The sequence below is a fragment of the Periplaneta americana genome, chromosome 11, assembly GCF_040183065.1.
Source record: "Periplaneta americana isolate PAMFEO1 chromosome 11, P.americana_PAMFEO1_priV1, whole genome shotgun sequence".
Classification (NCBI taxonomy): Eukaryota; Metazoa; Arthropoda; class Insecta; order Blattodea; family Blattidae; genus Periplaneta; species Periplaneta americana.
Window position 1 is genome coordinate 36,460,277 of NC_091127.1, and position 13,559 is coordinate 36,473,835.

Below are 13,559 nucleotides of genomic sequence, written 5' to 3' on the forward strand. Positions count from 1 at the left end.
TGCCAGTAATTTCGGCTTGAAGGTTCTTAGTTTGACTAATATGAGGGTTGTCTTCTTTAACTAATAATCTGCAAACATTAAGATGTTGGAGAAAAGCTTCCCACAATACAATTATTTTACAGCAGAAGATGTTATAAACCTATGTACGATTTTGAATACCTAACAAAACGTTACTACTTGTACATTAGACTACAATACGGATTGGATAATTTAAAAATAACTATGTTCACGTATACACCTTTCGAAGCTGCTGGAGTATTACATCATTTTCCTAATAATAGCAATACTGTTTTGCGAAAATAAACCTTTTAAGATAAAATTTCGACAGAAGCTCTTCTTGTATTTCTGCTTCACACGGCCGTATTACGTTTCGCAAAAATGTTATTTCAAGAGGCAAATCCAAGCATAGGGCGCTTATCATGGTCGAATAGCTTGACCTTCAACCTAGTTGTGTGAGGAAGAATACTAATTGCCCTTGTTAGGTAAGCACCGCTTTTTGCCTATCGTAATCGAAAGCAACCAAGCAAGCCAATCAGCAATACCAAGTAATGCACTTCGAACAGACCCGACTGCACTATTGTTAGTGACTGATAAATCCGGCCCTGTAACGAATTTCACCCACTCCACTTCCAACAGTCCGCACGCTGTCAACAAACACGTGACAAATAGAGGTAGGGGGTAGAGAAGGGACTGCCCTGCTACCGCTACTATTGATAAAGAAAACATTTTTCTCACCGGTGAATCATAATGCTGTTGCTTCAATTATATTAGCCTCAGAAACCGTTTTAGCTGTATTTGATTCCATTAACTGAACACATTAACCTGTTCAAATATTTTATTTACTATTACATATTACTTGGTTATTTTCTGTTACAAAAAAGGGCGCTGTTTAAAAATACAGCCCTATTCGAACGGTTGGATATACTTAGTTAAATCACACGAGAAATGCCGAAATTCAAACATTAACCGAAATGAAATATTGCAAGAACGGACGAATTCACATTGCATATTTCTGACAACAAAATCAGAAGGAAAATAAGTTTGAAAGATTTCTAAGACCCTTGGTAAATTACTACGTACATTAGTTCGCCGAAATTAACTATTTCATCAAACATTTGTGACGGATGGTAATTAAAACATTATTGGAAACTTGGACTGAAGTGTCCTATTCTGAAAATGACTATAACTACAGCTAAATAGAAAATACTAGTTCGCTATGATGTAGTTTAATTAGTAACAGGAAAACGTTATGCCAATCCAGTCGCAATCCTTTCAACAGCTGTAAATGAATTAACATACTTCTATAATAAATTGCGAGTTAATCACACTCATCAGTAATTTCAAAATTGTTTCGATAAGCTAACTGCAAATTAAGAGAAAGTGCCAGCTAGCACTTTGCTGTAAAATTAGAATAAAATAATACTTTTAAAAAGTCGCGTTGTGAAAATAGCTAGCAATAAATGTTCACAAGAAAGAAGTGTACGATCCGTAGTTACGACAGCGTGTGCTTCCCAGCTAGGCAGTCCGTGGTTCCATTCCTGACGTGGGGTGAAATTCATCTCTATGCCACAGGACTCGGTAGGTCTTGCACTTGGCCTGTAACGTCTCCACGATGGTCCTGTATTGTGAGAGATACTACTGTTGGTCCTGAGATATGTCATCCCCTTCATCTCGTTGGCTTGTTGAGTCGGTTAAGGCGGAGATAAAACAAGACAAAGAAAGAAGATGTGTACGAAGACCTGCCGAAGGATAGCGAGACTCCCTCGAATCATTAAGAAATGGACAATGGGCTAAAGTAACGAAAAAGTTCATTACGCGTCATCATCAGTAATTATCAAGTCAGGCTTCGCATTGAAATCAGATTCCCGCTTTCAAACTAGGCAGAGGGAGTCGGACGTTAACACCGAATGAGTAAGTCCAAGGCGACATTTATTATAACTAGAGACTTGAAACAATTATAAAGAAGAACACACTAACTAAACTAAATTGTTATAATAAAAACTAAACTAAAGAGCTAGTAATATATTACAGAATGCGAAAGCGAAAGATCACCAGACCAAATGTTTTCAATACGTACAACACACAGGCAGGCAGGGAGGCAAGATTGAGGACCTGATCACCTGACAACCATAAACCAAAGACGTTTTATAGTTTAACCTAGACTCACTACGAGCGCTGTTCCTCGACCAAAAATTGAACACTTTCGCGCATCTCCATCTTGGGGCAGAGAGCCATGTGATTACAATATGAGCGTATTCCGAATCTCACCGGTGAGCAATCCGATGGCATCACGGTGTTCCGAATTCCACCGATGACGTCATTGATGCTCCACCGCTGTCGCACCGGTGCCATCAGCTTGCAGAGGTGTTGGCAGTCTTCATCAGCCGCCATCAGTGAATCTGATTGGTTCTTGTATAGGGCGGGAATTAGCAGACGAATAACATCGTGCACTGTTGTGTCATGGTGGTGTGTTCTGCTTTAGTTCTGCTGTATTGTTTGTAATGAGCACAACGTAAAAACAATATGTTAATGGCTTATGAGCGAACATGTCAACGGACCCGTTATTACTACCGGTTCAAGAAATAAATTGTTTATGCTCTCTTTTCTTTGAACGAGATGGGAGTACGAAAATTTCGCAAAATTTTGCTAGCGTAGCACAGACAACAACTTGTACAGTCGCCATGACAGCCATCGATCCTTCCAGCAGTTCTGTTCCTTATTTCGCTGCAACGTGACGTCATTGATGCCACCGGACAGGTGAGATTCGGAATACGCTGTATGTTTACATCACAATTCCGCTTAATTTGAAATAACATAGAAGGTTATTCAGTATTATTGAATGTGTTAGGAGTAAGTGCGTATTAATTTAATCAATAGTGTGTGTATATAGTGTTTATATAGTTTAAATGAATCGTTCTCCTGTGATATACGTGAAATCACAGTGTAGGCCTACTATTGTGCTACATATGAGGCCTATACAAATATATTTTAATCATATTTCTTTGTTATAAGTGAAACCATCGTGTGCTCTTGTGCTGCATACAACTGTACAAATAGTGTTCTTTTATCATTTATTTTCATCGTACTCCTATATAAATTCCGTAAGTGGAATCATGGTGCATAGTTGTGCCGCATACAACTGTACGAATCGACGTAAGAAGGATTCGGAAATTTCTTTTCACAAGTAAGTTAGTTACATATTGTATTAGGATATGAAGAGTTCGCGGGAAAAACGATGAATGTCACAGTTTTCTTAAGGTTGGTGTCATTAACTAATTCATTGGATCACTGCGAAATTTAATGTTGTTCTTATAAAAATGGTAAAAAGGAGAATTATCACAACGAATACAGTAATCCTCTCCTTTATTTTCTATAGAAACAGCACTACATCTTGCAGTTTTAGAGTCAATTTGATCATTATCTAATCCTTAACAGAAATGTGACATTCATCGTTTTTCCCGCGAACTCTTCATATTGTTAAATGACTGAGAACATTAGTACATATTTATTGTGTTAATAGAAGAGAATGTTTTATAGGAGTAAGCGCAAACTTTCTTTTTAGGTTTCCATTGCAAAAGCCTGAGCTTCTCTGTAAATGGTTATCTGCTGTTAAACGCGATAAATTTATACCATCAATTCACCACCAGTATTGCTTTGCACAAGAAGTTAGTTAGACAGCATTTCTCTAAATCAATTTTATTTATGAATCAATAAGTGAGTGCAAAATAAATCTGGTTAAGTATTTTCATACTATCTAGATATGGCCTAGTTACAATATTTTGACATTCTTGCACATATTCGATTTAATAATAACAGTTGATGCATTTCCTTGTTTATTGAAATATTTATTATTAGGCCTAAGCAAAATGCACACAGTGCGCAAGATTAAGTTAATGTCCTAACTCGATTAATGAAATATTTCAGGAACTCCATCGGTACAGATTTGATGAATTGTGTAAATATGAATAGGCCCAATCACGAAGACAAGAACTTTTAATTGACAGTTTTAGCATAACAGCTTAATATTTGTTGTTCACAAAGATGACGATTACTGACTGACAGTTCCAGTTTCTCCAATTATTTGCTGTTGTAGACTACTATAGGTATGCAGGTGATTACGTTTCACTGTTTATATTTGTTTTTATCCTTGTTACTCTTTTAGCTTATATTTGGTTGTTTTTTATGGTATAGTAATAAATCTTAGTGTCTTTTGCGGTTGCGTTCTATCAGGATTACTTTTCATCCGCTATTTTTCACGACCGCAAGATGCACACAATGTGCAAGATTAAGTTAATGTTCTCACTCGGTTATTGAAATATATTTCAGGAAGCCCATCCTACGGATATGATGAATTATGTAAATATAAATATGCCCAAGTCACAAAGACGACGACGATTATTGACTGACAGTTGCAGGATTAATATCTTTGATTATTTGATGTTATGCCACAAGAATGCAGGTAATTACGTTTTACTATTTATATTTGTCTTTATCCTTGTTACTCTTAGGCTCATGTTTGGTTGTTTTTATGTTGTATAGTAATAAATCTTAGTTTGTTTTACGATTGCGCTCTATCAGCATTGCTTTCCGTCCGCTATCGTCACGGCCCCAAGATGGCGGCGAGCGATCGCTTCAATTTGGGTCCAGTCCTATCTTCTGCACAGCCGGCAGTGTGGGGACTTGCCATAAACTGACTGACAGACTCTTGCTACTGAAGAGTGTGGTGGGTGGGGAGTAAGTTTCATCCCTAACTTCTCCAAGTTCTAGGGTCGGATTCACCAGTCACTAACAGTACTTGCTCCTGGCTCTTGACGTCTTGACTATACACTCTATGCGACCAACTTCAATCTGGGTGATTTGTGACCCGCGAAATGAGCCCGGAGTTCCTGCGCCAAAAGTTACCCAGCATTTACTCTTAATGGGTTGAGCTGAAACTCGGGATAAACCTCAACTAGGCAACTTTTGCCAATCAGGATTCTAGTCCAGGCTGCTAATTTCGCAGTCTGGCACCATGACCACTACCACAATGAGAAAATAAAATAATTAGAAATTTTTAGGCTATTGAAATTTATCTCTTGCAAAACTTTGTGTGTGATTTATTTCTACACTGTCACTTTTCTCCTTTTCTATTTTGATTTTGATTTTCCCGCCCTCTTTTCCTTTCTCCTACTTCATTCTCATCGCCTTTCTTTCTTTTCAACGTGTCCTTTATTACCTTCATTTTTTCCAATGAAATAATTATGAAACTGTACTTAAGAAACTAAAATAAAGAAACTCTTTCACAATATTATAAATAATTATTTTATTCCAAAGTATTTTATATTTCACTGGAAGTACAAATCTCAGATCAAATATAAAATCAAATACATATTCTAAAAATACTAAATATAAACAAAGGGAGCAAATTAAAAATTAAATGAAAGAAGCAAAACACACTGAAAATATGACACATTTATGCTACAACTAAAAATTACATTATTATATTTTTATTACAACTATTTGCAGCGTAGATTCTATGTAAGAACTGTACATTTTATGGTTTTATTTATAAATAATATATATGATCATAAACGCAACTGAAAATGCTAGTTCTGTGGAAATGAGAAGAAGCGAGGAGGAATTTTCTTCCAAAATACCTTATTAAATATTTCCATTGTAATTATCGTTTCTTGACAGTCCAAATCTCCTAGGCTAATCTTGATTTTCTCCCCCAAATTGTCAACTTCTACCAGGCATATCTCTATTTCCCTCTCCAAATGATCGACCTCTTTCAGGCATACCTCCTTGATTTCCTCCTCCAAATGACCCAATTCTTCCAGGCATATCTCCTTGATTTCCCGCTCCAAATGGTCCACCTCTTTCAGACGTATCTCCTTGATTTCCCGCTCCAAATGGTCCATCTCTTCCAGGCATACCGCCTTGATTTCCCGCTCCAAATCGTCCATTTCCTCCAGGTATACGTCCTTGATCTCCCCCTGCAAATGGCCCACCTCTTCCAGGCATACCTCCTTGATTTCCCGCTCCAAATGGTCCATCTCTTCCAGGCATACCTCCTTGAGTTCCCGCTCCAAATGGTCCATCTCTTCCAGGCATATCTCCTTGATTTCCCGCTCCAAATGGCCCATCTCTTCCAGGCATACCTCCTTGATTTCCCGCTCCAAATGATCCATCTCTTCCAGGCATACCGCCTTGATTTCCCGCTCCAAATCGTCCATTTCCTCCAGGTATACGTCCTTGATCTCCCCCTGCAAACGGTCCACCTCTTCCAGGTATATCTCCTCGATTTCCCCCTCTAAATTGTCCACCTCTTCCAGGCATACCTTCTTGATTTCTCTCTCCAAACGATCCATCTCTTCCAGGTATACCTCCTGGATTTCCCCTTACAAATGGTCCACCTCTTCCAGGCATTCTTCCTTCATTTCCAGCTCCAAATGGTCCATCTCTTTCAGGTATACCATTCTGATTTCCCCCTCCAAGTAGTCCACTTATTCCAGGCATACCTTCTTCATTCTCCTTTCCAAATCGTCCATCTTCATTAGATACACCTCCTTGATTTATCCTTCCAAACGATTCTCTATTTCCAGGTACATCTGCATGATTTCTTTCTCCATCAATTCCTTGTTGACCATTACTATCGGATTTCTGACCGGAGAAATCTTCCATTTCATTTTTTTTTATCTTGATCAACGTAAGTTGAATATAATTCGTTTATATTTGAAGGAGGGCATTGTCGATTACGATTTCTATCACCTTCGCGAAATTGACTCTCTTCATCTTTTGCAAATTCTGGTTCATTTTCAATTTCGGTGCCGGGAAACGTATTTCGATGGCAGTCGACAATACAGCTGAATGTTATTGCGAGAAACAAGCCAACAATCTGTAAGAAGAAAATTGTGTGATGAAAATATAAGCATACGTTCCACATTTTTAGAGAACGTTTATCGTTGCATACATAATCTTATCACAACACTGTTCTGGAATATATCTACGGACACTGCGTTCCTTATGTCAATAAAGAATTGAAAAACTCTCATCTGGTCATAACTAAATAGATATATGTGAAAAAATTGTTACGAATGTAGCATATACTTTATTATTATAATAAGTCTTGTGTTTCTTGATCTTATTGCTACATTCACAGAAAAAAACCTTACTTTCAAACGCATAATCAAAGGATTGAAAACTGTACTAGGCAATGCAGTTAAAATAGTTAATTCTTTTGAGGCTCGCCCTACAAATTCTCGCAGTTTTACAACAGTTTGTGAGGAAATGGGAAGCATTTGTAACAGTTTATTACCTCACACCGAAGTAAGGAGGAAATCTCGAGGTAGAAATCTGTAAGACTGTGTGAACTCCAACACGAAGTTTTCGTTTTTTAAACAACCATTTCTCCACAAAGCAAAATGCATGCAATATCAAATACGGCTCCAGGTTTTGCTTTACATGGTAGATACTTTCTAGAAAATTAATAGTTTTAACATAATTCTTCAGGAGTAATAAATATTGACATTTATATTCTGCAATAGCTACTTTATCGAGTCTTATTAACTTTTGGGAAACGTGTTTAATTAGGTATCAAAGAAATTCAAGTTTCTGACACCCTTCACCACTTCCTGGTAGTTTTTTTTTGTCGAAAATGTTAAGAACATGGTTATAACTAGGGCTCAGAAGTTGATGAAATATCATCTTTTTTCTGAGACAACACAGACAATGCAGGATGTAGTATCATTTCCACACGAATCGATACAGCCTACTTTTATTTTCCATTTCTTCGCATTTTTCGGTCTTTTATTATCTATTGCCACTTTTTAGGAAATTTTCTACTTTTAGTTGCATTTTTTCCCTTTTCTACTTGAACGGACATTTTTTACGGTAGTCGCAGTCTATATTCGAGAACCTTCTGTAGATTTATTTATTTATTTATTTATTTATTTATTTATTTATTTATTATTTTGCTAATAATTATAACATAAAATATAAAATATACAGAGAAACTTTAGCTCGCCCCTGAAAGAGTAGAACTCGTGCTCAGGGCGGGCTTGCGCAATACGATTTACTTATTTAATTATTTACGTACTTATTTATTTATTTATTTATTTATTTATTTATTTATTTATTTATTTATTTATTTATTTATTTATTTATTTATTTATTTATTTATTTATTTATTTATTTATTTACTAGCCGTACCCGTGCGTTCCTCTGCACCCGTTAGAAATAAATATAAAGTAATTACATAATTAAAATAGGACATTTGATCCAGGGAACATTCGTGTTTGATATAAGGATAAATCGTTTATTTTGTTACTTAATTTAAATTGTATTTGCATAATTAAAATGCGATCATTTTGATTCAGAGACCACTCATTTGGTCATAAAAATTATTTTAGGAAATACAGGAAACGAATGTACAGAATAGCCTATCAAGTTTTCTGTGCATAAGAAGCTATTTTAATCTTACCTGTCCTCGATTCACTCAGAAGTTACTGTAATAACATCATAGCATTATGTCCATCCAGAGAAACTACACTTTCCAATGGTGAATTAATAATTAATTATACAAATCGGTTAATTTAGCTTCCGATATTACTTCATACAAACACAGAAACATTATCTGTAGGCTATCTTTCATAGTTTTCGATTGTTGCTGTCCAAGGCCCCTTATAGACGAAGTCATTTGTTTTTTTAATTCATTACACGGCCTTAGATGGCAGTTATTTAAATTTTAAAACTCATTTATCTCATTAAATATCAGTCCTATCAAAATTTTTCAAGGAATAAAACTTATCGCAAATTATTTTTAAAGAAACTTTTGTTATGTAACATTTTTCACAAAAATCAATGATAAGCGAGATATTTCGATTTATTTAATTCAGGCCCCCTTATAACCCCCTTTTAAATAATGTATTTTGAATGCCATATAGCCTAAAATCTAAGTTACAACGAATTTAATTTATATTCCAATTTTCATCGAAATCCGTTCATCCATTATCGCGTGAAAAGGTAACAAACATACAGGCAGACAGACAGACAGACAGACAGACAGACAGACATACAAACAAAAATTTCAAAAAAGCGATTTTCGGTTTCAGGGTGATTAATTATATATGTTAGGACCAATTATTTTTGGAAAATCGAAAATTACTCGAAAAATTTCGCCCACAGATCCATCCATCCATCCATCCATCCATCCATCCATCCATCCATCCATCCATCCATCCATCCATCCATCCATCCATCCATCCATCCATCCATCCATCCATCCATCTATCTATCTATCTATCTATCTATCTATCTATCTATCTATCTATCTATCTATCTATCTATCTATCTATCTATCTATCTATCTATCTATCTATCTATCTATCTATCCATCCATCTAGCTATTTATTTATTTATTTATTTATTTATTTATTTATTTATTTATTTATTTATTTATTTATTTATTTATTTACAGTCTATGAACACACAAAGCGAAAAAGACTTTGTCTAAAAACAACATGACAAAAAATACATAATATTCAGATGAAATATTTATAACATCACAAGAGAAATTATATTATTATAAATGCGAAAGACCGAAATTCAGAAGAAAAAAACTTAAGACAGTGATCATTCTGTTCGCACGACTTACAGAAAATTAATTTCGTTGCCCCGATTCCAGTCATGGGCGTTCAACGAATATCAATCTCTTAATTTTTGGTAAAGGTATATAGCCTATGCCATGAAGGCGTTTGGAGTGCGTGCTTTCTTGACCTCCGCACTAGAATGATATGGTGTAGTCGGCATCACGCTCCGGAAAAGACCCGACTCTCAATTTGGTAGGAGGCTGGGTGAACCTCGGGACCGTTCTGGAAATATTAGCAACGAGAAAAATCCCGTCACCAACTGGGATTGAACCCATGAGCTTCCAAGTCGCAGCTAATTGCTGTAGGCTACCAATCGAGCTAGCCGGTCGCCTAAATTCTGGCTTTATCTTAAAAATAATGACGTCCAAATCATATTCAAATTTTTCACAGAGGTAAGTGCAATAAAAGTGAGGTTAAATAAATAATTGCCTACCAATATGAAATATAAGAGCGGTAAAACTAGGGCTGAGGTAGTTCTCGTGATTTTGGAAGTGAAAATGTTCGAATTTGTAAGGGATTTTATGGTGGAGATGGATTTGAAAGGATAAGAATCTTATAGAGAAATATTTGAAGAAAAAAATTGTTCGAAAATGTTGTAAATTACGTGTGAATGAGAAGTGCGTGGTAATGGTAGTGCAAACGTTGTGGTTTCTAGTGAAGGAAAGTAATGTAGGGATATGAAACACGCGATACGATGTAATGTGAAGAACGTAAAACCTGTATTAATTCAGTAATCAATGAAAAATAGTGAAGCACAACAAATAATAATGAAATAAGCACATAGTTTCCATAATGTAACTTTGTTGCTACGTCCGCCATTACGCTAACCTGTAGTGACAACATTAATAAAGAAAAATCACCAGGATTTTAAAATCCTGCACAGATTTTTAGGCCTATATGAAAGGTATAACAAACGCCTAACCTACCTAACCTAACCTAACCTAACCTAACCTAACCTAACCTATCACAGATTCGTGCAAGACATAAACGCCTAAACTAACCTAACCTGTCATAGATTCGTATATGCAAGGCATAACGTGAGCGTACAGTAGCATGAAACTTTCGTAATGTTACCAAAGTTATGTTGGTATGATTGGTAAGATAGTTGAAGGTTGATAAACGGAGTAGGAAGTGAACTACCTCAGAGCTTAAAAAAATAGGTAGCTTAAAATCTATATACAGGAATGTTTTTTGTTTTTTTTTTTTTTCCAAATACTGAAACACACATGACTGACACTATATTCCTTGACCCTTCTTTATGATACTGGATTAGTATTAATAGAGATTATGAAATTCCGTACAAGAAAAGAAGTCAGAATCCAAATTTTCCATAATAGTCATTGATCTAGGTAAATTCTGATTTACGAGTTACTACTAGTCTGTTTCTACTGTGGTATAAATTGGACAGTGATTAGCAATAGTGATCCAAGCGCCAAAAACCTGTTTCGAGATATTGACCATTGAAATAAATCTGTTTTTTTTTTATAAAACATTTTATGCAAGAAGTATTACAACATTCATACTATTACAAAAAATAGCACAAATAATACCAAAAAAGGTTAAATGACTTTTAATAAGCGACAAGCAGTTGAATTAATATTTCAAAGCAAAATAAATAAATTAATTTTATGCAATAAAATAATTTTTGTTTGTAAATAGCAGCAAAATTCAGGTATTGCATTCTTGATTTTTTTTCCGAGTTAAATTAGCCTGCCATCAACAGATTTGTGCAAATATCTATTTTTTTTTTTCAAATTATCGGTTGGTCTATTATTGCGTAACTCCGTCCAATTGTAGCACATCTAACTTGTCTTTGTTAATGACAAATAGAAAGATTGCTAATGTACTAGCAGAACGCAACATTCTAACATCCATTTACTCGTAGGCTAACACCTATTTCTTCTGTCTTATAGTTTGTATTAACAATTATATTTTTACGTGCCACTTTTTTTCAACGTATAGATCGACCCTTAGGATAAAAATCCACTTTTTTTTTCCTTAATGTCTTTCGAAGTTTGATGACATGATTCTTGGGAGTAAAGTAAAGGTACGGTCACACGTCGCTACTTTTGCTGCGCAACTTTTGTACTGCAGCTGCAAAAGTTGCGTGTCGTGTTCACACGTAAGCCAAAAGTAGCGCGCTGCACGCTACTTTTCGTGCTGCGCAACCCGAGTGCAGCAAAAGTTGCAACTGGAGGTTGCGAGTCTGTTCACACACAAGGCGCTACTTTTGCAGCCGCAGTCATGCTGCAGGTTTCCATCTCCGTGTTGACTTCTCAATATACATTTTGTGGTTATGTTCGCATTATTAAGAAACTCATGCGAAAGCTTACTTATCTATTATTTGCTTTTCTGTCCTAACTAGTATTCAGAAATTGGCATTAGTTTTACTATAAAGCTTTTAAAAACGCATATATACTTAAATGATAACCAATAGCATATTCACGTAATCAATGTTGGCAACCCTCCTGTTTGAAACTACGCTACGGAAAATTAAAAAAGTGAATTATATCGTCAGCAAATATGCTCAGACTGTGTTGTGCATTTAATAATTGTTATAAATCATTTATTTTCATCACATCTAACATTAAAATACATCCAAACAATACAAGTATCACTGGCACATTTTGGTTGCAACACTGGTCGCAACCGCAGCAAAAGTTTCAACAAAGCCGATACCAAAATGCTGCGGCTGCAACCCTGAGAACCCTGTTCACACGTCGCTACTTTTAAGCTGCGCGCAGCATGGAAAAGTAGCGGGCAGCAGGTTCGGCAGCCGCTACTTTTCGGGTTGCACCGTTGTTCACACGTCGCAGTACGAGAGTTGCGCAGTTTTTTTGTACTACATCGCTCAAAAGTAGCGACGTGTGACCGTACCTTTAGCAATTTATTTAGTTCGAACTTGAAAATCGAATTTAGAGGCCACAATAATATTTTTTTAATCAATAAAGTTTTGGAGAGTCCTAATTCCTTTAGAAACTGTTATAGGGTAAAGCTTCTTTCGTCAAAACGATCATGTTACATACTAAAATTATTTATCTTGAACCATTCAAAAGATATGCCACATTATATTATAAGCACTTCATTAGGGAAAAAATAATAAAATTATAATCGATTGAAAATAATAATTTTAGTTTACAACATAGCCACATGTTCAAGCCTTAATTTGGTACCTCTATGAAGTCTTTTACCCAACTGGAAGTCTACTTTTCGTCCGCCGGAAGGGTAATAAATGTCGGAAAATGTGAAATAGGGGAAAACAGACACTGAAAATGACGTAAGGTACCTAAGAAAAGTATTGTGCTTATATTATAAATGCTCAAATAATTATTAAATTATTAACATAATGAGTACAAGTTATATATTTCTGAGAACTAGAAAAAATCAGCTTCCAGATGAGGCAAAAACATTGTTTACCAGTATTTTGAAGAAATCTGATATTTTTAGAGTATACCTTAACAGTATACATTAAAACTGATTCACTTAATATCCTAATTCAATTCTTACCAAATTTGTTGCCGAACTACCCATGCTGGCGCTCCAGTTTTCTTCTGTGCACTTCTGTTGAAGTTCAAGTTGTTTCTGTTTGTCCAGGGGGTTTTAGTGAAGTATAAGTAGATCCCTTATCAGAATCTATAGGATTACTCACAAAAACATACGTGGACACTTCATACAAGAATGACTCACCCCCAACAAAGTACACGTGTCCGTCAAGCAATTTGATGATTCAATCGCCTACCTACTGTGGGAAGTACTGCTATCTCATTCAGGCAGTTCTAATCTAGAGAGTCCGAGAGTCACACAGAATGTCGATCCTTATCAGCCACCTTATATAATTATACATCGCAAGTCCAATGGTTTAAATAAGACCAGCCAAAATTGATCCTCACGGAGGAGGTTGACATTGGCAAATTTTGAGGATAGAGTATG

At 35.7% G+C, this 13,559-nt stretch overlaps 1 protein-coding gene across 1 annotated transcript; it reads right to left on the bottom strand.

Annotated features, from left to right (window-relative positions):
• Positions 1-5,277: 5,277 nt before the first annotated feature.
• Positions 5,278-13,266, bottom strand: LOC138708927 (collagen alpha-1(III) chain-like). The gene is made up of 2 exons (XM_069839291.1): positions 13,137-13,266; positions 5,278-6,877 (listed from the first exon to the last, which is right to left on the bottom strand). Exon 2 carries the CDS (start codon positions 6,661-6,663, stop codon positions 5,719-5,721), a length of 945 nt encoding a protein of 314 aa, XP_069695392.1. The 5' UTR covers positions 6,664-6,877; positions 13,137-13,266; the 3' UTR covers positions 5,278-5,718.
• Positions 13,267-13,559: the final 293 nt, after the last annotated feature.